The sequence below is a fragment of the Photinus pyralis genome, unplaced genomic scaffold (assembly GCF_008802855.1).
Source record: "Photinus pyralis isolate 1611_PpyrPB1 unplaced genomic scaffold, Ppyr1.3 Ppyr1.4_LG4, whole genome shotgun sequence".
In the NCBI taxonomy this organism is placed as follows: Eukaryota; Metazoa; Arthropoda; class Insecta; order Coleoptera; family Lampyridae; genus Photinus; species Photinus pyralis.
The window spans coordinates 25334993-25360707 of NW_022170511.1; the positions used below are offsets into that span (position 1 = coordinate 25334993).

Here is a 25715-nt window from a genome sequence, read left to right on the forward strand (position 1 = left end):
TTTAGAAGAGAAACTTGTATTTTGACAACATAATACGTGGTGACTGACAATAAATCTTATACATTTTTGCATTTCTGCGATCCTGATAGAATAATTTTTGAAATAAAAATTTGTATCAGGAGAATATAATACTTGAGTGAATTTTACATCTTCCTCAGTTTCTGTAATCCTGCTACAGCATGTTTTAAAGCAGAAAAACCCTCCTTGTCGATAAATTTTAAACATTATGAGCGCCTGTGATCCTGATAGGAACATTTTTTGAAGAGAAATTTGTATTTTGACAACATAATACGTGGTGACTGACAAAAAATCTTACACATTTTTGCATTTGTGCGATGCTGATAGAATGATTTTTAAAATAAAAATTTGTATCAGGAGAATATAATACTTGAGTGAATTTTACATCTTCCTCAGTTTCTGTAATCCTGCTACAGCATGTTTTAAAGCAGAAAAACCCTCCTTGTCGATAAATTTTAAACATTATGAGCGCCTGTGATCCTGATAGGAACATTTTTTGAAGAGAAATTTGTATTTTGACAACATAATACGTGGTGACTGACAAAAAATCTTATACATTTTTGCATTTGTGCGATGCTGATAGAATGATTTTTAAAATAAAAATTTGTATCAGGAGAATATAATACTTGAGTGAATTTTACATCTTCCTCAGTTTCTGTAATCCTGTTACGGCATGTTTTAGAGCACAAAATCACTACTTGTTGATACATTTTAAACATTTTGAGCGCCTGTGATCATGATAGGAACGTTTTTTGAAGAAAAATTTGTATTTTGACAACAGAATACGTGGTGCCTGACAAAAAATCTTACACATTTTTGCATTCCTGCGATCCTGATAGAATGATTTTTAAAATAAAAATTTGTATCAGGAGAATATAATACTTGAGTGAATTTTACACCTTCCTCAGTTTCTGTAATCCTGCTACACCATGTTTTAAAGCACAAAAACACTACTTGTCGATAAATTTAAAACCTTTTGAGCGCCTGTGATCCTGATAGGTGCATTTTTAGAAGAGAAATTTGTATTTTAACAACATAATAAGTGATGCCTGACAATAAATTTTACAGATTGGCCCACATGAATAAAAGGGAGCATATGCTTATACTTGCAAAATCCAAAGTAAATACTTGTAACTTCCCCTTCACACTGGGCAACTTAGCAGCGCTGATGAGCAGCGGGACGGGACGCTGTGCGACGTTGCTGAGCAGCCCAGTGTGAAGGTGCACTTACGGGTATTTGCATTGAATTTTGTAAGTATGGGCATATGCTGCCTTTTATTCATATTCATTGCATTTCTGCGATCCTGATATCAGGATGTTCAAGATAGACATTTGTATCAGGAAAACATAATACTTGAGTGAATTTTACATCTTCCTCAGTTTCTGTAATCCTGCTCTAGCATGTTTAAAAAAAGATACGTATCAGAAAAAACGACACATGGGAAAATATTTGTCGATAAATTTTACACATTTTGAGCATCTGTGGCCCTGATAGGAACACTGTTAGAAGAGAAATTTGTATTTTGGCCACATATCTTACACACTCTTGCGTTTCTGCGATCCTGATATAAGGATTCTTTAAATAGAAATTTGTATCAGGAGAACATAATACTTGAATGAATTTTACATCTTCCTCAGTTTCTGCAATGCTGCTACAGCATGTTTGTTTAAAGCACAAAAACACGACACATGAGAAGGTACTTGTCGATAAATTTTAAACATTTTTAGCGTCTGTGGCCCTGATAGGAACACTTTTAGAAGAGCAATTTGTATTTTGGCCAATAATGCGTGGTGCCTGACAATAAATCTTACACATTCTTGCGCTTCTAGGATCCTAATATCAAGATTTTTAAACTAGAACTTTGTATTAGGAGAATAATACTTGAGTGAATTTTGCATCTTCCTCAGTTACTGTAATCCTGCTACAGCATGTTTTAAAGGAAGGTGTGTATCAGAAAAACACGACATATGAGAAGGTACAAATTTTAAACATTTTGAGCGTCTGTGACCTTGATAGGAACATTTTTAGAAAATAAATTAGTATTGTAACAACATAATACGTGGTGCCTGACAATAAATCTTTCACATTCATGCGTTTCTGTGATCCTGATAACAAGATTTTTAAAAGGAGAAGGTGAATTGTGATCGGAGCAAGCCGGAATCGAGGGTGGGCGTCAAGTCAACGTAATTGTGACATTTCAGGATCACTCAACCGTCGTTTATGGCCCAATAACAATAAAATCGTGTGTTTATTAGCAATGAATTTTGATTATCGAACATGGCAACGCGTTACGATTTTCTGCAAATACCAAAGTGCGGCAAAATCGAAACGGGAGGTGAAAAAATCGCGATTAAACGACCACGTGTACACAATAAACGATTTCATGCCATTTCCTTTTCGAAAGACAAAAAGCGTTGAAAACAACCTCCTTTCACTTTCGCGCGCGCGGCGGCGGCGGCGTCGTCGTCGCGCCCGTGCATTCAAATCTTTGCAGTGGCGTCCGGGTGCGCAAAATTCGCCCCGGAGACTTTCTCTTCGAATTTTTGCGGAATTTGCTCCCATTTCGGTTACGTGGAGGCATCGCCCACTTGGCCATTGTAACGATATTTGCGACACCCTCGCGCGCCATTTGTTTTTTGTTGTGTCCGCCGCACGATTCTCAGCTGTGTGACACACTTTATTATTATGACATTTATGCGAGATCAAAGATTGCCATGCGCTGGCAAGCACCGCGTAATTATCGCCGATAAAATCGGAACGTTCACTTTTTACGATTCATTCAATAAAATGTAAATCTTTTGTTTGATGGGGGTTTTGCGTACAAGAAAAGCGAGCGCAATTTGTACGTAATGCGTACAGAAGTCGTCCTTGTACCAGATTTTTGATATGCAGATGCATAAAATACGATGATTATTTGTTGGTAGCTTCGGGCGCGAGTGTTGCCTAATTTAATTCAAATTTTTTGTGATTATTCAAATTGAATTACAAAATATGCGCGGTTTTTTTTTATAAATGGGACGATGCTCCGCGACAAATTTCACTTTATTTCGGGTGGCTCAATTAAGTTCACAATTGTCGTTCACACCGTTTTGGACAAAGTCCAAGGTGTATTTTGAATTTTTTCCAATGTCATCATCAATCTACTGCTCGTGCAACGGAAAGAATTCGGACGCCGACCGCATAATGAGAAAAAAAGGCAGCGGACCGTACCAATCCTCGAAGTGGCGCAGGCGAGTTCGGCGTAAGTTTGACTCACAAAATGTATTTAACGTACAGACAGACAAACCGACCGACATCAGTGAGATTGTGCTTTTGATTCGGATTCCCGGTGCTTCAAAACGTGTATTTCAGTCAAAAAAGTGGGGGGGGGGTCATTTCTTACTCCAATACAGTAGACTCCCTTACTATCGTGCGAGGGGAGCATTTATCTACAATCATCATGAAATCATTTCTGTACTGATAGAAGTCTACGTATATCCCCCCTCCCCCGTGCTACGTTCCCTTGCAAAACATTAGCCCTAAGGACCCTATTCCTTTCCACGCCCTAGGGTTACGTTCAAATGGCCCTTACTGAAATACACAGGGTGAGTAGTATGGGTTTTGGAGCAAAACACAAAACCGGGGAGTCTGGAATACCCCCCAGGAAAGGAAAACGTGAGGAGCTTTTCTCTTCAATCAGCATGAAATCATTGGTGTACTCATATGAATAAAGTGTACGTATACTGGGGGGTATATACCCCCCGATACTACGTTCCCTTGCAAAACCTTAACTCCTGAAGATTTTTTCCCTTCCACACCCTAGCGCTACGCCCAATCGCTCCTTACCGAAATATACAGGGAGAGTATTATGGGTTTTGGGTAAGAACACATAACCGGGGGGGTCTGGGGGGTATGGAATATCCCCCAGCCAAAGAAACTTGAGGAACCTCTCCCTTCTATCAGCATGAAATCATTGGTGTACTCATATGAATAAAGTGTACGTATACTGGGGGGTATTCCATACCCCCCAGACCCCCCCCGGTGCTACGTTCCCTTGCAAAACGTTAACTCCTGAAGATTTTTTTCCCTTCCACACCCTAGCGCTACGCCCAATCGCTCCTTACCGAAATATACAGGGAGAGTATTATGGGTTTTGGGTAAGAACACATAACCGGGGGGTCTGGGGGGTATGGAATACCCCCCAGACAAAGAAACTTGAGGAACCTCTCCCTTCTATCACCATGAAATCATTGGTGTACTCATATGAATAAAGTGTACGTATACTGGGGGGTATTCCATACCCCCCAGACCCCCCCCGGTGCTACGTTCCCTTGCAAAACGTTAACTCCTGAAAATTTTTTTCCCTTCCACACCCTAGCGCTACGCCCAATCGCTCCTTACCGAAATATACAGGGAGAGTATGATGGGTTTTGGGTAAGAACACATAACCGGGGGGTCTGGGGGGTATGGAATATCCCCCAGCCAAAGAAACTTGAGGAACCTTTATCTTCAATCAGCATGAAATCATCGGTGTACTCATAAGAATAAAGTGTACGTATACTGGGGGGTATTCCATACCCCCCAGACCCCCCCGGTGCTACGTTCCCTTGCAAAACGTTAACTCCTGAAAATTTTTTTCCCTTCCACACCCTAGCGCTACGCCCATTCGCTCCTTACCGAAATATACAGGGAGAGTATTATGGGTTTTGGGTAAGAACACATAACCGGGGGGGTCTGGGGGGTATGGAATACCCCCCAGCCAAAGAAACTTGAGGAACCTTTATCTTCAATCAGCATGAAATCATCGGTGTACTCATAAGAATAAAGTGTACGTATACTGGGGGGTATTCCATACCCCCCAGACCCCCCCGGTGCTACGTTCCCTTGCAAAACGTTAACTCCTGAAAATTTTTTTCCCTTCCACACCCTAGCGCCTACGCCCAAATGCCGACAAAAACTTACCGAAATATACAGGGAGAGTATTATAGGTTTTGGGTAAGAACACATAACCGGGGGGTCTGGGGGGTATGGAATACCCCCCAGCCAAAGAAACTTGAGGAACCTCTCCCTTCTATCAGCATGAAATCATTGGTGTATTCATATGAATAAAGTGTACGTATACTGGGGGGTATTCCATACCCCCCAGACCCCCCGGTACTACGTTCCCTTGCAAAACGTTAACTCCTGAAGATTTTTTTCCCTTCCACACCCTAGCGCTACGCCCAATCGCTCCTTACCGAAATATACAGGGAGAGTATTATGGGTTTTGGGTAAGAACACATAACCGGGGGGTCTGGGGGGTATGGAATATCCCCCAGCCAAAGAAACTTGAGGAACCTTTATCTTCAATCAGCATGAAATCATCGGTGTACTCATAAGAATAAAGTGTACGTATACTGGGGGGTATTCCATACCCCCCAGACCCCCCCGGTGCTACGTTCCCTTGCAAATCGTTAACTCCTGAAAATTTTTTTCCCTTCCACACCCTAGCGCTACGCCCAATCGCTCCTTACCGAAATATACAGGGAGAGTATTATAGGTTTTGGGTAAGAACACATAACCGGGGGGTCTGGGGGGGATGGAATACCCCCCAGCCAAAGAAACTTGAGGAACCTCTCCCTTCTATCAGCATGAAATCATTGGTGTATTCATATGAATAAAGTGTACGTATACTGGGGGGTATTCCATACCCCCCAGACCCCCCCGGTGCTACGTTCCCTTGCAAAACCTTAACTCCTGAAAATTTTTTTCCCTTCCACACCCTAGCGCTACGGCCAATCGCTCCTTACCGAAATATACAGGGAGAGTATTATGGGTTTTGGGTAAGAACACATAACCGGGGGGTCTGGGGGGTATGGAATATCCCCCAGCCAAAGAAACTTGAGGAACCTTTATCTTCAATCAGCATGAAATCATCGGTGTACTCATAAGAATAAAGTGTACGTATACTGGGGGGTATTCCATACCCCCCAGACCCCCCCGGTGCTACGTTGCCTTGCAAATCGTTAACTCCTGAAAATTTTTTCCCCTTCCACACCCTAGCGCTACGCCCAATCGCTCCTTACCGAAATATACAGGGAGAGTATTATAGGTTTTGGGTAAGAACACATAACCGGGGGGTCTGGGGGGGATGGAATACCCCCCAGCCAAAGAAACTTGAGGAACCTCTCCCTTCTATCAGCATGAAATCATTGGTGTATTCATATGAATAAAGTGTACGTATACTGGGGGGTATTCCATACCCCCCAGACCCCCCCGGTGCTACGTTCCCTTGCAAAACGTTAACTCCTGAAAATTTTTTTCCCTTCCACACCCTAGCGCTACGCCCAATCGCTCCTTACCGAAATATACAGGGAGAGTATTATGGGTTTTGGGTAAGAACACATAACCGGGGGGGTCTGGGGGGTATGGAATACCCCCCAGCCAAAGAAACTTGAGGAACCTTTATCTTCAATCAGCATGAAATCATCGGTGTACTCATAAGAATAAAGTGTACGTATACTGGGGGGTATTCCATACCCCCCAGACCCCCCCGGTGCTACGTTCCCTTGCAAATCGTTAACTCCTGAAAATTTTTTTCCCTTCCACACCCTAGCGCTACGCCCAATCGCTCCTTACCGAAATATACAGGGAGAGTATTATAGGTTTTGGGTAAGAACACATAACCGGGGGGTCTGGGGGGTATGGAATACCCCCCAGCCAAAGAAACTTGAGGAACCTCTCCCTTCTATCAGCATGAAATCATTGGTGTATTCATATGAATAAAGTGTACGTATACTGGGGGGTATTCCATACCCCCCAGACCCCCCCGGTGCTACGTTCCCTTGCAAAACGTTAACTCCTGAAAATTTTTTTCCCTTCCACACCCTAGCGCTACGCCCAATCGCTCTTTACCGAAATATACAGGGAGAGTATTATGGGTTTTGGGTAAGAACACATAACCGGGGGGGTCTGGGGGGTATGGAATACCCCCCAGACGCCAGACAAAGAAACTTGAGGAACCTCTCACTTCTATCACCATGATATCATTGGTGTACTCATATGAATAAAGTGTACGTATACTGGGGGGTATTCCATACCCTCCAGACCCCCCCGGTGCTACGTTCCCTTGCAAAACGTTAACTCCTGAAAATTTTTTCCCTTCCACACCCTAGCGCTACGCCCAATCGCTCCTTACCGAAATATACAGGGAGAGTATTATGGGTTTTGAGTAAAAACACATAACCAGGGGGGTCTGGTACTTCCTTATCACATATAGGGGGGTCCCCCAATCTCATGAGTTTTGGATAATAACAGAACGGGGGGGGGGGGGGAGCAAAAGAGGGGGGGGGGGAAGCAAAACAAAATCGAAGAGCGCTTTTTCTACAATCATCATAAAATCATTTGTGTACTCATGAATAAAGCTGCACGTATACTGGAGGGTATTCCAAACCCCCCGGTGCTACGTTTCCTCCCAAAACGTTAACTTCTGAGGAGTCTCTTCGTTTTCACACCAAACCTCCCCTAGTGCTGCGTTCGATCGTCCCTTACCGAAATGCATACTACATAGGGTGGGTACTACGGGGGAGTGTTGCTCGTTTTGGGTAAAAACACGGAACCGGAGGATCTGTGGGGCTATGAAAATGTTTATTTGAGAAACTTCGGAAAATGTTTACATTTTGGAAAGGGCGCTTCTGAATATTATCAAAATACGCAGAGATCGCATAAAATAAGAGTTATTGAAGTCCAAAGATGAATTTTAAGACTCTTGGTACAAAATCCACGTGTCCAGAGCATGCCCAAGAGCGCTGCAATTAAACAAAATTACAATTGCATCACGAAGCCGCGTAATAATAAAACATTAATATTATTTGCGTAGTATTATTGATTGAAAGTAACGCACACAGAGAGCCGTGCCAGTTATAAATGTATATAAAGTTAACGGAAAACGTCTTGCATACTAAGTAATTGCACAGATTTTAATTATTTGCATTTAAATGGCATCGAATTGTGCAATACACGTTCGTGGATTCCATCAGCGGTTTCGCGTTTGGAAAAAAAATACTAATCATAATTGGATATAAACGTGATATCAATAATTATATCTTTAATTAAAGAAACCTTTTCAATTCGGCGTCCCAAAATTGGATTTCTCCACCGACCGACGCGCGCGGTGGCGTTTTCGACCGACCGCTCCCTAAAGGAATTCCTTCCACCACAGAGAGCAACGGCGTAGATTAATTCCCCCTGTAATTTACTCGCTGATTTTTAAACGAAATAATTTAAACTCAATCAAGCACGACAAATATGTTTTAAATACAATTACGATATCGCAATTATTGTGGGTTTGACGCGCGAGCAAGAAAAGAACCACAATATTGGGGGTACTTTCACGGCGTACCACAAGGGAACGTAAAGGGGCCTATCTTCTGTTTCGAAAAATCTAAATATCAACAGATAGAATTACGTATAATATCAAAGCGAGTGTGTTATATTCACACAGAAGTGATTGAGCAAGTCTTGCTGTAACGAAATCCATCCACTTAACATTTGCAAGAACGTATATTAAACTGAATGTGCGCTTGTGCCAGAAATATATTATGAAACTTGACAGGATTTCCGAATGTGACCCAAATTCGGGCGCCATGCAACGAATCCTACATGAGTAATTTTCAAACGATGTGAAGGTGGTTTTTGTCTGATCCCTCGAATAATAGAAATGGAGAGAGTGAGACGGAACGCGTGGGTTTCTGTTTTATAAAATTTCGTGACACACATTTCTTAAATTGGAAAATATTTTAAGGAGTTAATTATTAATTAAGAACAACGATGCAATTAATAACTCATTCGGATCTATTTCAATTATGCAATTAATCGCAATTTTTCGAAAATTTCACCACCACTTAATTGCGAACCCATTAATTTTCTCCGGAGCTAATTTCCGAAATTCTTGTTTCGTCGGGCAATTAGCGAGGTTTCCCAAAATTCCACACGCTAATAAATTAACGTGCGCCGAGCACAAATGACGCCCACGCGCTGATAAAACTTAAAAAAAAATCGACTATCACTAATTTTAATCACCTTTTGAGGTGAATGGCATATTCAGATATTAATTTAATGGAAATTAAATCAAACGAGTTTTTGTAATAGAATTTTTAATTTTTTTTTTGCGCGGGCCCGGCGAAGGGGGGCCGGGGAGTATCGATTTTTATTTTTGGCGCGGGCAAATCGCTCCACAATTAACGTTATTTCCGTTTTCTAGTGTAGGAAGATGAACTCGTAGAACGCCGATAATAAAATGTTATCGAAACCGCAGTGATAAGGCGGGTTTGTTGTCATTTTTGTGGTTATTATCGGCGGGTAACGAATAACACATTACGCTCTCGTACAAATATCTAACGCCAAAAACTGCACTTATCCAATTTTCGAGGATATCCGCGCCAATTTTGCGCAAAGTGCTCGCGATAAACACGGACAGGCAGACGGACACGGTGGCGAGTTCCACTTTATGTTCAAATCAATACCGAACTTCTCGGAGATTCCAGGTTGAATCGATACACTTATTAAAAAATAAATAAGCGTGGCCCTTCTCGTTAAACACGAACGCGACCTCTTTTTAGTCACTTGTTTTACAAAAAGTCAACCGCATAATTTTTTTGAAGCACCTCGTATACACATTTGAATATTCGCGGTAGCTCTTTTGGAAACTAAAACTAACGAACAACGAAGAATGTGGTCCATAAAATCCAAGTACTGGAGAAATAATCGAAAACAATTCTTGAATTTGAAATTTCGGGAGCAAAGTGAATTCACAACATTTTTGAGAAAAGAACAATTAAGTGTAACAATGGTAATTTTTCCCCACATTTTTTTTTTGGTAATTTCCAAACAGGAAAAAAAATGTTGAAAGGCGGCTTTACTTCAGCTATTAGCGACGATACCCTTCAAGAAAACCAACGTAATTTTCGAAGGCACTTTAAAAAAAGGTCCTACGCAACTGGTTCAAGCTCATTTTAATATTGTTGATGATGGTATATTGTGTTGATGAATTGCCTGATGATGGGACGAGGAGGTCCGAAATCGATAGCGACTAACAAACATTTTCAATAAAAAAGTTAGTGTAATACATTCGTCAACTATTACTCATTTTAATAATAATAATAATAATAATTTATCAAAACTTTTGAAACAACTTGTACATTTTGAAAATGAGCTGAAACAAATATAAAATGTGCACAAATCTTTTTTAAAGTATCGACATCACCAATAGGTATTTTTCTTTCAGGCCTTCTAATCATTATTTGTGAGTACCCTCCTCCGAGAATCCGTTCTTGAGATACAATCCGATCACGATAAGAGGTCGAGAGTGTGTTAACCCCCCCCCCTTGGCACCACTAAGGGCATGCGAATGCAAAATCTGATATCAATTCGTTGTCATATGTAAAAGTTATGCACGACCGACAGACGGACGGATAAAACGCAAACTGGCAAAGGCGCTAAAAACTGTTTTATTTCTTTTTGAAAAATGTGGCTAGTAAATAATCTTCGATTTTGCCTTACCGAATGGAGATCGAATTAATATAGGATTTGGACGATTTCCCTGTCGAGATTGGTGCATGAAGAAGGTCCCATTCGCTCTCTTACATCACTAACAATTACCATGCGTACAGTGCGTTCAAATTTTCCTGTTCTGGGACATATTCAATAAAAGAGAGTGACTGACTGGACGTTTAGAGGACTCTGGGGGGGGTATGGAATACCACTACCTCGCCGGAATGGGTTATTTGCTGAACCTTTTCAGAAAGGAATTGTCATGATAGCTTTTGGAAAAGCTTCCATGACATTCCTCTCATGCTGAGGGGTATAACCCAGACCCCCCCGGTCTGGAGTCCTTCAAATTTTCCTATTTTGGAAGATTCCATGCGCGAGAGTTGTAATGACTGGACGTTTTGGGGAAGAATCTAACACCGGGGGGTCTGGGGGGGGGTATGGAATACCCCCAGGAACGGAAGATTTGTTGAGCCTTTTCACAAAGCAATTGCGAGAGCAACTGTCATGGAAGCTTTTTGAAAAAGGTAGTCCATTCCTCTTGAGTGTGCTGGGGGGGTTATTCCATATCCCTGCAGGCCCCCCAAAATGTTTTAAATAATTCTTTCTGGAGTGCGTTCAAAATTCCTCATTCTGAGACAAGTTTAATAAACGAGAGTTCTAATGAAGATTTGTTGACCTTTTTCAAAAAGCAACTGTTATGGAAGCTTTTTGAAAAAGGTAATCCATTCCTCTTGAGTGTGCTGGGGGGAATTCCATACCCCCAGACCTCCCGGTCCCCCAAAATGTTTTAAATAATTCTTTCTGGAGTGCCTTCAAAATTCCTTATTCTGAGACAAGTTTTATAAACGAGAGTTCTAATGACTGGACGTTTTGGGGAAGAATCTAACACCGGGGGGTCTGGAATACCCCCCAGCACACACAAGAGGAATGGATTACCTTCCTCCAGGAACGGAAGATTTGTTGACCCTTTTCAAAAAGCAACTGTCATGGAAGGTTTTGGAATAAGGTAATCCATTCCGCTTGAGTGTGCTGGGGGGTATGGCCCCAGACCCCTCGGTCCCCCAAAATGTTTAAAACAATTAGCGTGCACATGATTCTTTCTGGAGTACCTTCAAATGTTCTTATTCTGAGACAAGTTTTATAAACGTTCTAATGACTGGACGTTTTGGGAAAGATCTAACACTGGGGGGGGGGGGGGGGGGGGTATGGAATACCCCCCAGCACACACAAGAGGAATTGATTACCTTCCCCCAGGAACGGAAGATTTGTTCACCCTTTTCAGAAAGCAACTGTCATGGAAGCTTTTAGAAAAAGGTAGTCCATTCCTCTTGAGTGTGCTGGGGGGTATTCCATACCCCCCCAGACCCCCAAAATGTTTTAAATAATTCTTTCTGGAGTGCCTTCAAATTTCCTTATTCTGAGACGTTTTATACGGGAGAGTTCTGATGACTGGACGTTTTGGGGAAGAATCTAACACCGGGGAGTCTGGGGGGTATGGAATACCCCCCAGGAACGGAAGGTATGTTGACCCTTTTCAGAAAGCAATTGTCAAGGAAGCTTGTGGAAAAAGGTAATCCATTCCTCAAGAGTGTGCTGGGGGGGATTCCATACCCCCCCTCAACCCGGACCCGCCGGTCCAACAAAATGTTTAAAACAATTAGCGTGTAAATAATTTTTTCAGAAGTACCTTCAAATTTCTTTATTCTGAGACAAGTTTTATACACGAGAGTTTTAATGACTGGACGTTTTGGGGAAGAAACTAACACCGGGGGGTCTGGGGGGTATGGAATACCCCCCAGGAACGGAAGATTTGTTCACCCTTTTCAGAAAGCAACTGTCATGGAAGCTTTTGGAAAAAGGCAATCCACTCCTCTTGAGTGTGCTGGGGGATATGACCCCCCGGTCCCACAAAATATTCAAAACAATTAGCCTGCTTATGCTTCTTTCTACAGTGCCTTGAAATTTTCCTTTTGGAAGCATATTTTACACACGAGAGTTCCAAGGACTGCGCGTTTTGGGGAAGAACCTAACACCGGAGGGTCTGGAATACCACCCAGGAACAGAAGATTTGCTGATCCTTTTCAGAAAGAAATTGTCATGGCAGCTTTTGGAAGAAGATCATTCCTCCTGTGCTGGGGAGGATTCCCCCAAAATGTTTAAAACAATTACAGTGGCTATAATTACTTTCTAGAAAGTGCCATCCAATTTTCCCCTCAACAGAGGAAAAATAGATTACTAACCAGCATGCTAGGTGTTCGGAGACATGCTGGGAGAGAACGTAGCGCCCGCCAGGTCTGGGAGTATGGAGTACTCTCCAGGAAAAGCAGATTACTGGCCCTTTCCCGAAAGGTAATGTACTCCTCCTGTGTTGGAATTAATTGGTAACTATAGAGAAAGAAAACTTCATGGAAACGTTCTGATGGATCCGAAACGAATTTGAAGAAATTAAGGAATTCGAATATTCTGAAACGGGAGAATGAGATTGAGAAAGATTATGACGAAACCGAAACGGTGGGAAAGTATCGAACAGAATAAACTGAAAGATCAGAAAAATCCGAATCAAGAGAACCTAAAGGAATTAAAGAATCTCAGGAATCACATCAAAAGCGATCCAGAGAATAAGAAATATTGATTTTGTTTTATGGGGAATAAATTATACATTATTATTATTATTATTTTCGAGTCTGGCAAATCTGAACGGGATTTGGAAAAAATCGAATAATTTGAAGATTTGTAAAATTAAAGATTCGTAGGAATTTACGGAATTGATAAAAACTACAATATCGGCACCTATAAATTTCGCGATTAATCCGAAGTGAACGGAAAAGAACCAAGAAGTTTAAAAATCATCGGATTAAATTAAATTACGAAGGCATCGGCAAATTAATTAAAAATCACCTGCACTTTTAAGAACAATTTTTGTTCGAAAAGACGACCAAAATGTTTCTGCAATTTTTGTGAAATTCTTCCACTGTGCGATTGTTCTTTAAATGAACCCGGTATACATAAAGCCAAATTTGGTGGCAAAAAAATTGAGTTCTTTTTGATTCTGAAGTAAGTACTTTTGTAAATAAAAACAATGGCAATTTTTGAAAAATTCCCCGAGTACCTACGCGATTGTAATTAGAAACAGTTGAAAAAACATACCTAAGTCCTCGAGTTTGAAAATGGCACTGATTTTCCGCACTTTAGCTTCTCTTTAAGCGAGACCCGCGTCAAAAACGAGGTTCAGTGGAATTTCGGCAATAAAACTTTATCGCGATTACGAGCAATAAAGTAAACGAGCAAAAGGTTAAGAGGCGAGCGGCTGCAAAACGTCCGACTCTTCTCGGCCGAGTGTAAATAAATAAAGGGAACGAAGCGACATGGTAACATAATGAACTTTTGATAAGGCGCGATTCGATAACAATATTTGCATGAGTGAAACTTTTTTGGGAACGGCGCGGATAGTAAATAAATTGGTATTTATAGCGCAAAGCGTTGACCTTCTTTTCGATTGACACTGTTTAATAAAAAAAAAGGGACTCACCCTCAAGTTTCATGCCGACCTCGAGGCACTTCTGGAAGCGACAGTACGGGCACCGCTTCCTCTGCGTCTTGTCGATGTGACAGCTCCTTTCCGCGACGCACGTGTAAACCTTCTTGTTTTGCACGGTCCTCTTGAAGAAACCCTTGCACGATTCGCACGTGAGCAGTCCATAGTGGTAACCGGACACTTTGTCGCCGCACACCGGACACAATTCTTCGATTCCGTACTTCGTATCGGGTAGGTCACCCTGCGAGGCGGAATGTGGAGGAATCGTGTATCCCGGTCCCATATCCATGCCGGACAGCGAGCTTCCTCCTGAGGAAAATAAGTAAGACGCGTCCAGATTATTCATGCTGTAAGAGTTCATGTTCGAGTGTTGGTGGTGCTGCTGAGGCTGATCGAGGGGGATGCCCTGCTGGCAGCTGCTGTTGTACGCGCCTCCGAGAGGAGGCGAACCGTACAACGGGGGCGGCATAGGGCTCGACGCCTGAGTGACCGAGGTGACCGGGGAGCCACCGGGACTCATACTAAACGGATTGAGCGATAGCAACGTGGAATGCTGTTCCATTTCCAATAACATTATTCATGCAGCGCGTCTTTTAAGTTACAAGTGAACGTCTTATAGTTAGTAATCCATTAGTAATAGAAGGGACGGCACAACAAATTAACGCAACAACGTACATCACTGAGACACAACACAAAATTCTGAGAGTAATCCAAGAAAAGCGAAAGGTAATCCGTGACACAACACAACAATCCGCTGAACACACACGCACCAAAAAAGAGACGTGCACCAAGAAACACGAAGACCACGAAACCGACTGACCAGTAGCGACAAGCATCTACAGCGGCTGTATTCCCTACCGACGGCGGCGGCAGCAACTTGCGAATGGCACGGGGGTACAATGAAAAATGATTAGGAGTCCATGTAATAAGTGAAAGTGACTCGGGGGACTGGTGACCCACTTTCCCATGAACCAGGTCTATGTTAGAGCTGTTGTGAAGTCATACATACAACACTTACAACATCGCACACACACACACACACTATCTGGGCAGGATTTTAGAGGGGGGGGGGCACCTGGTGGGGCTTAGTGGGGATAACCTACTAACCTACATGAAGACGGCGCATCACGAGTACGCTCGCGCAGACTTGGAGTTCTTTACCTGCCGCAACACTTCACAGATGATATGCATCCCGAAGGAGTAGCCGCGCGCCGCGCCCGTTGCCAACCCTTTTTCTCGACAAATGAGCGACAGGTGTCGACGCGTTTGGGAAATTTTACAAGAGGCAAGGGCAATTAATTTCAACCGCCTCATTAAGCGAAATTAGCGATCGTCATTTTAATTACTTGTCAATCGTACTTGTAATTCGGAATTTGTCTTATGTACAATTTAGTTTAGCGTGACGCATCGTAACCGGTCAAATTTGACAAATGTTTAATTAATTAATTCCATTTAACTAACCTCAAAAATGGAAACTGTTGCTATGGGATTTGATGATGTTTTTACCGGGAACGCAGCACCGGGGTGTCTGAGAATCCGCAAGTTTTTCTTTACTGGGAGGTATATGTAATATTATGGAATACCACCCCAGTAATAGGTATACTGAGGGGTATTCCTAACCTCCCCGAACTACTCGGTTCTATGTTTTTTTACCCAAAATCGAATATTACCCACCCTGAGCGTACTTACCCCATACATGTCGAGAAGGGACAATTGAACGTGGCGGTAGAAACACGCGGGCTATGGAATATTAGACAAGAAAAGAAGATTTGATGATACTTTTACCACGAGAGTCCTCGGGGGTTCACGTTTTTCGAGGGAACACACCAACTGGGGATCTGGAATACCCTCCAGTATACGTAATACTATGGAACATCCCAACCCCAAATTTTTCATATACTGGGAGATATTCCGGTTTCATTTCGAGAAGGGATCTGCCCCCCCCCCCTGCCACCGTTTGGGAGCGTGTAGGTGGTGCGTAGGGGAGTATTTTGATATAGGACACTTGGGGTCGGAAATCTAAAATAAGGGCGCCAGAACCAAATTTATCTTCTGGAATTTCACGCCTGTATGTAGGCAACCCAACCGACCGACGTTTCGCGCGGAGCGATGCAGAGCGAGTTAGCGCGAGGAAGCGACATGGGAGGGAAGGAGGGAAAACGACAGTCAAAAGCAATAACGTTTACAAGTGTTCAACGTGGCCACCGTTGTTCTCAATGCACTTCCTACATCTAGCCAACTATTATTATACTATTGCCATAGTGTTTATTCACTTGATACGCGTCGTTGCAGACGGGATTTCGTGGGTTTAAACAAAATTCTGATCAAGTGTCAGCCACACATCGCCGCCTGAGATCGCTCCGTGTGCACCGCCGGCCGGTTGGGTTGCCTACCTACAGGCGCGAAATTCCAGAAGGTAAATTTGGCTCTGGCACCCTTATTTTAGATTTCCGACCCCAAGTGTCCTATATCAAAATACTCCCCTACGCACCACCTACACGCTCCCAAACGGTGGCAGGTACTATAGGAATCACCCTGTATGTAGATTGATCGCCATAATTTCCTTAAACTCGGCAATAGAGATCTGGACCTGTTGAAAATACCAGTTCTGGTTTATCGAAAAAATATTTAAAACGGTTCCGGTCCGAGTTTCGGTTCTAAAATTAATTTCGGTTCCGGTTTCGTTTTTTTTCGGTTCAAATGGTCCGGATCTATTAGAATTAGGGTTCTGATTCATATTTATAACGATACTAGTTCTAAACATCTTTGTTTTGAATCTTTTTTTTAGTTCACAATGGTTTTTAAAAACGGTTAGCTACCAATCATGCATGAGTAAATAACCGAAACCTGACTAGCGGCTTACTTGATTAAAAATTAGAATTGACTTGGCTAGGAGACTGACATACAAAAAATATTTTACATTCACACAAAAAAAGAAGAAGAAAAATCAGAACCAAGTATGTATTCAACAAATCTATTTTAAGAATGGCAGTGGCTAAATTACCGCCCACAGATTTCCCTTCAGGCATTGCCAGAAAACTTTAACTTCCCAGTGTGCATCTCAGAATCGGTAAAACAAAAAAAAATAATATGGATTCCGGTTTTCAGTATTTTTTTAAGGGGAGAAATTACGGTTTCGGTTGTGATTTCGGCTCTGAAAAAAGAAACGGTTCCGGTACGGTTTTCGGTCCGGTCCAGATTAGAGAATGCGAAATATCATGAAAGCGCTAATAAAGTTTTGTGAAGAATCATGTACGACAACGGGCCTGGTTGTTATAAAATACCCCACCCACCTCCCCCAAGAAAGATTCGACTACCACTTTCTAGAAACAACTGTAAGAATGTGACAGCTGTTTTGGGTGAAAACGTAACATAAGGGAATTTGGGGGTACGAAATATCTCCCCCCCCCCCCACTGATTACTTTATACCCCAGAAAAGACGATTTCATGAGCACGAGAGTCCTCAGAAATTAACGTTTTGCGAGGGAACACACCACTGGGAGGTGGGGGGGGGGGGTTGAATACTCCAAGTATACGTAATACTATGGAATACCCCAATCCCCAGTATTATGGTATAACGTATACTGGGGGATATTCCGGTTCTGTTTTTACCCAAATCGAATATTACTACCCCGTAGAGGCACGTGGGGTATGGAATACTCGTCAAGAAAAGAAAATTTGAAGATACTTTTTGAAAGTAATAACAATAATGTCTTTATTAGATTAAAGGGCGAATTTCACCTAGGGGCAATATCGCCACCAGGTGTTCTTCCGCTTAACCCCGAGTCCTCAGGGGTTAACGTTTCGCAAGAGAGAACGCAGCAGCCAGGGATTTCAAAAGATTTCATGATAATTGCAGAAAGGAGATCGTCAAAATGTTCCTTTACTGAAAGATATTCCATACTCCCCCCAAATTTCGGAAGAGGATGATAGAATATAGCAACAGGGGAGTATTAGGTATGGAAAAGGAAGATTCGATTGTATTCCGAGAGTCCGAGTTTTTCGAGGGAGCACACCATCGGCGGGTCGGGCCCCCCCCCCCCCCCCCCGTATACGTAGATTTCATTCGTGATGATTGTAAGGAAAGGATCACCATAATTTCCTTAAACTAAGCAGCAGGGATCTGGACCAATTGAAAATACCGGTTCTGGTGCTATCGAAAAAATATTTGTAACGGTTCCGGTCCGCGTTTCGGTTCTAAAAATAATTGCGGTTCCGGTTTCGGGTTTTTCGGTTCAAATGGTTCGGATCTATTGGAATTACGATTCTGGTTCATATTTATAACGACTCTAGTTCTAAACGTCCTTATTTTGAATCTTTCTTTTAGTTCCTAATGATTTTTTCGGTTTCAAGAAAAAACCGAAGCCTGTCTAGCGGCTTACTTGATTAAAAATTAGAATGGATTGGCTAGGAGATGAACCTATATCACAGAGTGACTGACATACACAGAACATATTTGACATTCACAAATTGGCATGGATTCCGGTTCTCAGTATTTTTTTAAGGGGAGAAATTACGGTTTCGGTTGTAATTTCGGTTCTAAAAACGGTTCCGGTATGGTTTTCGGTCCGGTTCTATGTCTTTACCCAAAACAAATATAACTACTCCTTACATGTCGAGAAGGGACAATTGAAAGTGGCAGTAGAGGCACGTGGGGTATGGAATACTCGTCAAGAAAAGACGATTCCATGATACTTTTACCACGAGAGTCCTGAGAGGTTAACAGTTTGCGAGGGAGCGTATCACCGGGGGGTCTGGGGGGTATGGAATACCCCCCAGCATACGTACACTTTATTCTTATGGGTATACACAAATGATTTCGGGCTGATTGAAGAGAAAGGTTCTTCAAGTTTCTCTTGGCTGGGAGGTATTCTACACCCCCCAGACCCCCCGGTTTTGTGTTTTTACCCAAAATCCATAAGACACCCTGTGTATTTCGGTAAATTTTGATAAAATTTGAAGATACTTTTTGAAAGTAATAATAATAATAATAATGTCTTTATTAGATTAAAGGGCGAAGTTCACCTAGGGGCAACATCGCCACCAGGTGTTCTTTCACTTAATTAACCCCCAGTCCTCAGGGGTTAACGTTTTGCAAGAGAACGCAGCACCGAGGAGTCTGGGATTTCAAAAGATTTCATGATAATTGCAGAAAGATGATCGTCAAATTTTTCGTTTACTGAAAGGTATTCCATACTCCCTCCAAATTTCGGAAGGGGATGATAGAATATAGCAACAGGGGAATATACCCCCCACCCCCTCCCAGTATACGTAGATTTCATTCGTGATGATTGTAAGGAAATATTTATAACGGTTCCGGTCCGCGTTTCGGTTCTAAAAATAATTTCGGTTCAAATGGTCCGGACTCCGGAGCTATTGGAATTACGGCTCTGATTCATATTTAGAACGATTCTAGTTCTAAGCATCCTTGTTTTGAATCTTTTTTTAGTTCCTAATGGTTTTTTCGGTTTCAAGAAAAAGACGAAGGCTGTCTAGCGGTTTTCGGTCCGGTCCAGATCAATACCATGAGAACGGGGATAAAGTTTTGTGGAGAATAATGTACGATAACGGGCCTGGTGATTATATAATCCCCCCCCAATCCCCATGAAGATTCGACTACCGCTTTCTAGAAACTATTGTAAGAATGTGACAGGGGTAAATAAAACGTAACAGAAGGGAGTTTGGGGAACGAAATACCCCCCCCCCCCAACTGATAATACGGGTTTCAAATTTGCAAATCGTTTAAGATGCTGCCAAAAAAACTGTACATACAACAGTCCCACATTTTGGAAGTGTGTGAAGCGAACGGCTTTGTAGTTCAGTAGTAGAGCGTTGGGCTACAAAACCGGAGGTCGGGTGTTCGAACCTGAGTTGAGGTGAATTTTTTTCATCTGTGGTAGAGATGGAAATGTCCTTAGATCAGTTTCGAGCATTCTGTCGGTTATTCCGAATTCGGTTTTCCTAATTCGTAAGGAGTAGTATAGAACAACTTAAGACCTTCTGCAGAGGCACCTCTAAAAAGCATTATGCGAGTCACTCTGTAATTGGGCGTAAGTCTGTTGAGGGCCTAGAATAAGAGGGACAATAAACTCCCTATCGAAATAGATTTTTCGTCCGTCACCACGAATCGTTTAGAACGGATGGAGCTTTTTTAATTCTATTTTCCCCAATCGAGATTCTTTTATGGCTTCTGTTTAAATGAGACTAACGGTAGATCGCTGCCCCTACAATTAAACGGAAACCCAAAAAAAGCTCGGAATTTTACAATCCACTCCGGTCCAAATGTTTACAATCTCATCATAAATAAATTCGAATAGAAAGCCATTCGGAAGCGATGCACAAAAACCGAAATTTTATTGCACGTCCATAATATTTTTTTCTACCGCGCCCCCGTCGCACTAAATTTTACCGTTAGCTTTTTACCTGTGCGTGCGATGGCGTGAAGAGAAAAAAATACAATGAGGTGCCGGATCAAATAGACGAAATGGGTCAAATAAATCGAGTTGTCGAAAATTAGGTCACCCGGTTTCCTTTTTGCAGCCAGCGAGACGCGCACATGGGAATTCGCTTGATAGAGAGATTTTTTGTTCCTTCTTCGTGAGTCTCGATTGCATCACCGAGACGCAGAGGAAGAAAAAACCGGGTTGCGGCCGAAAGTGAGATCGGGCGACTGGAACAATTTCGATTTCTGTAGCGAAATATGGCGACAACCTGTTCGTTTTGTCTTGTTTATTTATTGTGATGTCACAACGCTTTTTTTTTAGTAGCGAAGACCATGCGTGTCTCGTTTACGTAATTCGTTTATGGCGGTCTGACACCATTCTCACTTCGCCCCGCAGCCCGCGGCCCCCCGCGGCGCCATTCACCATCCTCGCCGAAATTGTTTTACGTCTTAATATGCGAATAATTGATTAATGGATGGAAAAGGCGACGACGGCGGCGTCGTTGGCGGCGCACACTCCATGCAGCGGAATCGGCCCAAGTGCACTAGGTTTCTGGGTCAACGAGGAGGGGTCCCATAACTAATCTACACGGAGCAACTGGTTATCTTATTTGCAACACTACAAACGCATCCCCATTATTGCAGTTGAAGCACTCGACGCCTGCTTTTTTTTATTGAGCAAATCTCCCCTGGAAATTGACAAAATATTTGCGATAATAGCAAACCGGTAATATTTACAAGGAAGTAGAAACCGCAGCGTAATTGAAAAATATCGTCCAGCTGTTATTGTTTTAAGTATGTCTCAGCGCAAATGAAGAAAAATGAAAACAATAGCGCGAATTTAGAATATGATAAACACGTTTTATTTATTTTTTTAGCGGAATTTAAAAATAAATATTGTGATCTCCGAAGGTAAATAATAAACAAACTGACGTCGGTTGAAATCGGCCCGACTTGCAAATTATTTGCGACGTTTACTTTTCGAAAAGTTGATCCAAGAGTCCAACCATTTTTTTTACAAAGTACGGATGAGCGCTGAGGGCTCGCAAGATCATAACGCTTCGTGCTCATCCTTATACAGACCTGATGATCCCTAATGCAATTCCCATAGGAAATGTTCCAATTTGTTTGAAAAAACCCACGTATTTTCGGCAATTTTTTGGTTTCGATTTTGGGGTTGATGTACAAATAAACTCCTAAAGCGCATTTAACACCTCACCGGGGGGTCTAGGGGTATGGAATACCCCACAGTAATCGAGAATTTAATTCGCATGAAAATATACAAATGATTCCAGGATGAAAATAAGGAAAGGATCAACAAATTTTCTTTTTCCTGGAAGGTATTCCATAAGGATCACATGGGCGTACGCAGCTTTTGGTCTAGGGAGGGGCAAAAACTAAAATTGCCGGAAAAAATGATTAATGAATATACATTTTTATTTTTAGTAGGTAAGTAACAGTTACTAAAAACGTCTTCAAAATTATTATATCTCAAAATATTAGCTATTACCGCTTTTATATTTTATATTTGTATTAAATATGCAAAAAAAACACACAGGGCGAAAATGGAATACCCCACAGTAATCGAGAATTTTATTTGCATGAAAATATACAAATGAATCCAGGATGAAAATAAGGAAAGGATCAACAAATTTTCTTTTTCTTGGGGGGTATTCCATAAGGATCACCAAACATTCTTTTTCCTGGGGAGTATTCATACCCCCCAGTTGTATGTTTTACCGAAAACAAATATTGGGACAATTGAAAGTCATAGTAGACACGTGGGGAATGGAATATTCGATGGTATTTCTTAAAGTATTGCAAGGGAACACCCCACCAGGGGGTCTGGAATACCCCGCAGTAATCGAGAACTTCTTTCGCATGGAAATATACAAATGATTCCAGGATGAAAATAAGGAAAGGATCAAAAACTTATCTTTTCCCTGGGGGATATTCCATAAGGATCACCAAACTTTCTTTTTCCTGGGGGGTATTCTATACCCCCCAGACCCCCCGGTTGTATGTTTTTACCGAAAACAAATATAGGGACAATTGAACCTGACAGTAGACACGTGATGTATGGAATATTCGATGGTATTTTTTAAAGTATTGCGAGGGAACACCCCACCGGGGGGTCTGGGGGGTATGGAATACCCCACAGCAATCGAGAATTTAATTCGCATGAAAATATACAAATGATTCCAGGATGAAAATAAGGAAAGGATCACCAAATTTTCTTTTTCCTGGGGAGTATTCATACCCCCCAGACCCCCCGGTTGTATGTTTTACCGAAAACAAATATTGGGACAATTGAAAGTCGTGTGTATGGAATATTCGATGGTATTTTTTAAAGTATTGCAAGGGAACACCCCACCGGGGGGTCTGGGGAGTATGGAATACCCCGCAGTAATCGAGAATTTCTTTCGCATGGAAATATACAAATGATTCCAGGATGAAAATAAGGAAAGGATCAAAAACTTATCTTTTTCCTGAGGGGTATTCCATAAGGATCACCAAACTTTCTTTTTCCTGGGGAGTATTCATACCCCCCAGACCCCCCGGTTGTATGTTTTACCGAAAACAAATATTGGGACAATTCAAAGTCATAGTAGACACGTGGTGTATGGAAAATTCGTTCAAAATAGAAGATCCGATGGTATTCTTTGAAAGTATCGCGGGGGAACACCCCGCTGTTGGGTATGGATCGGATGAATCTCTCTACACACAAAAATGTTTTCCATTTCAAAATGTTGCATAGTTTTCAATGGAAATTCATTTTCATTCTGACCCTTTCCCGACTAACGTTCTAATTTGAGATCAGTGAGATTGATGTGGAGAAAGTAATCCGATTTTTCATATTTAATTTATTAAGCTCGCTCTAAAAACGAAGATGCAATTTATTGTACGAATGTTAATTAATAAAATTACGTCACTTGCACTGGTTAGTATTTTCTATTGCGTGAGAATCTCGGAGAACTAGGGGGGCGCTCTCGTATTTTGGGATTTTTTTTTGTGATTAATACTATTAATAAAAGCTACCCACATTAATTACGCCAACAATTCGAAAAAACACAATTAAATACTAATTGGAATATTTATAAGAAACTCAATTAATTATTACACAATTTCTACCTAATTACCCATTTCGGACGTGCCCATAAATTACGGTGAATTGTTCTAACGTTATTTCCTGCCCATGGGCGATATTTTGGTCGAAGTTCTCAAAAAAGAAATTTTAGGCCGTTCTCTCCCCGCAGTGAAAAAATAAAAATTATTATTACGCGTTAGTAATGATTATTAAATTATTCCATTTTGTACTGCAAGGACAACAATACACCGTGACTGATGTGTAACCCGTGACACGATTAAAAAACAAAAAAAAAGTGGAACAAATTGACATTTTCGGTTTTTGATCTGCGGTTTCTGATCAATTTTCCCCCAGTCGAAGTAACTGATTTCGTCGTTTTGAAATACGTTCCGTTTGCGAATTTCGCGCTTCGTCCTTTATTCCGCCGTTTATGTGTCGACGAACTAATTTTTTTTCGTGCAAGGCCAAACTTTGAACTCGGTGTCAATTATTGTTTCCTACGTGTAAAAATCGGTTCGTTGAATTTTACTTTGAAAATTAAATTTGACGATAGCAAAGATTTTTTACTCGAAAACGGAACGAGTGTAGTAAATGTGCCATTTTTCACAGATCAAAACTTATCCAAGAGAAAATAATTCTTATTTTTCTAAATCAACACATTTTTGAATTTTTTTAATAAAAAATTGAAAAAAAAACAAATTATGCAGAATGAAACAAAAACAAAATAATTGGTTCTTTTTCAGAATGAAGCATCAAAGCAATCGGCTTTACTCGTACATGATAATTTATTATAAACAATTTTGTATGGTATGGGCGACGTAAAACGCGATTACCTGCCCCATTCAAATATCGTAATTAAAACGAGGTCATTATTGTATTAAAATTAAAAATACAAATTAAAACGAGGTAAAGTGCAGTAGGTCAAAGACGGCGCCGGTGGCGTCGCGCTCTCAAACGGCGTGTGCAGCGCCCGAAAGTCACCCAATTAAGAAAAAACACACACGCCACGCTATCTAGATTAATTATACATTTTTTAATACAGTACAATTCTGATAATGCGTGATAAGATATCAACAAAATAATTTCGCGTGACCATTGTATGGCCAACTGACCTATTTCTCGCGAGCGCACCCCCCAGATGCGAATCAATTTACGCAAAATCTCGCGCGCCCCCCCCCGAATTACGGTGTACGAAAAAAAAATAGTTGTCACTTTGCATCGGCCTTGACACACATTTTTGCAACTCTTTCGCTTTTTATTAATGCGTATGATGATTACATTTTTAGATAAATGCCACGGAATTGTGTTTTATTTAAATAATCGCGCATTGTTTCAGCAAAAAAAATGCCAAGATAACCCGATCTCCTTTATAATAAAATAATGTCGCTATTATGCATTGGTTTTTAACGGGACTCGTTGGTTTTGCGTTGAAACAGCAAAGATAAATGGCTCGATAAATAGAACGCCCTGTATAATTTCTTTATTAAACAGTCGCACACCAACTACACCTTCCTTAATTTTTGAAATGGAATACTTGAAAAGGGTATTTCAAAAAATCACTTCATTGTACAGGGTGTTCTGCTTTTCAGTGTCCCTTGAGCGTGTTTGTTATCAAAATTGCGTTATCGGCCGAGGCGTCCTCCTGTTCCAAATTGACGTGATTGCGGATGTCAGTTTTAATTTGCGGTTCTGAATGGTGACCTGCTTTTCGGGACTTGCGAATTTTTCACTTCTGATTAGCTGACTCGGTTTCCGGTTGTGGGGACGCTTTGTTCTAATATCCATCTCCTTTCCCCGAACACAATTTTTTTCGAAGACAGGTATGAACCGAAAAATCGTGCCCTTACTACAGTTAAGTTTTTTAACTTGACCAGATAGGGACACTACCCAGTGCCGGATTATAGAGTGGTTTAGATTATTTTACATTTTTTTCGCTCTTGGAAATTCCAATAATCCGGCATAGGTGAGAAAATCGGAAAGGTCCCAGTTTGTCCATGTTAGTTGTGTTCCTCACCCTGTTTACGACTGTAAAACTTTGTAATATAAATTTTGTAGTGACAGGTGTAGGTAACTAATATGTATTTTTATGTGTTAGTTTCCCTTTATCGTTAACCCGTCGTTT

The 25715-nt window shown here is 41.4% G+C and overlaps 1 protein-coding gene across 2 annotated transcripts in view; it reads right to left on the reverse strand.

Moving 5' to 3' along the window:
• Positions 1 to 25715, reverse strand: part of LOC116168302 (nuclear hormone receptor FTZ-F1-like) — an 87051-nt gene that overhangs the window by 26674 nt on the left and 34662 nt on the right. Inside the window, exon 2 of one of the 2 annotated variants that reach the window (XM_031484043.1) lies at positions 14058 to 14372. In XM_031484043.1, the coding sequence (XP_031339903.1) occupies positions 14058 to 14372 (315 nt within the window). Of the gene's footprint in view, positions 1 to 14057; positions 15096 to 25715 lie in introns of those variants that run through there. The other variant, XM_031484042.1, reaches the window with a different exon arrangement.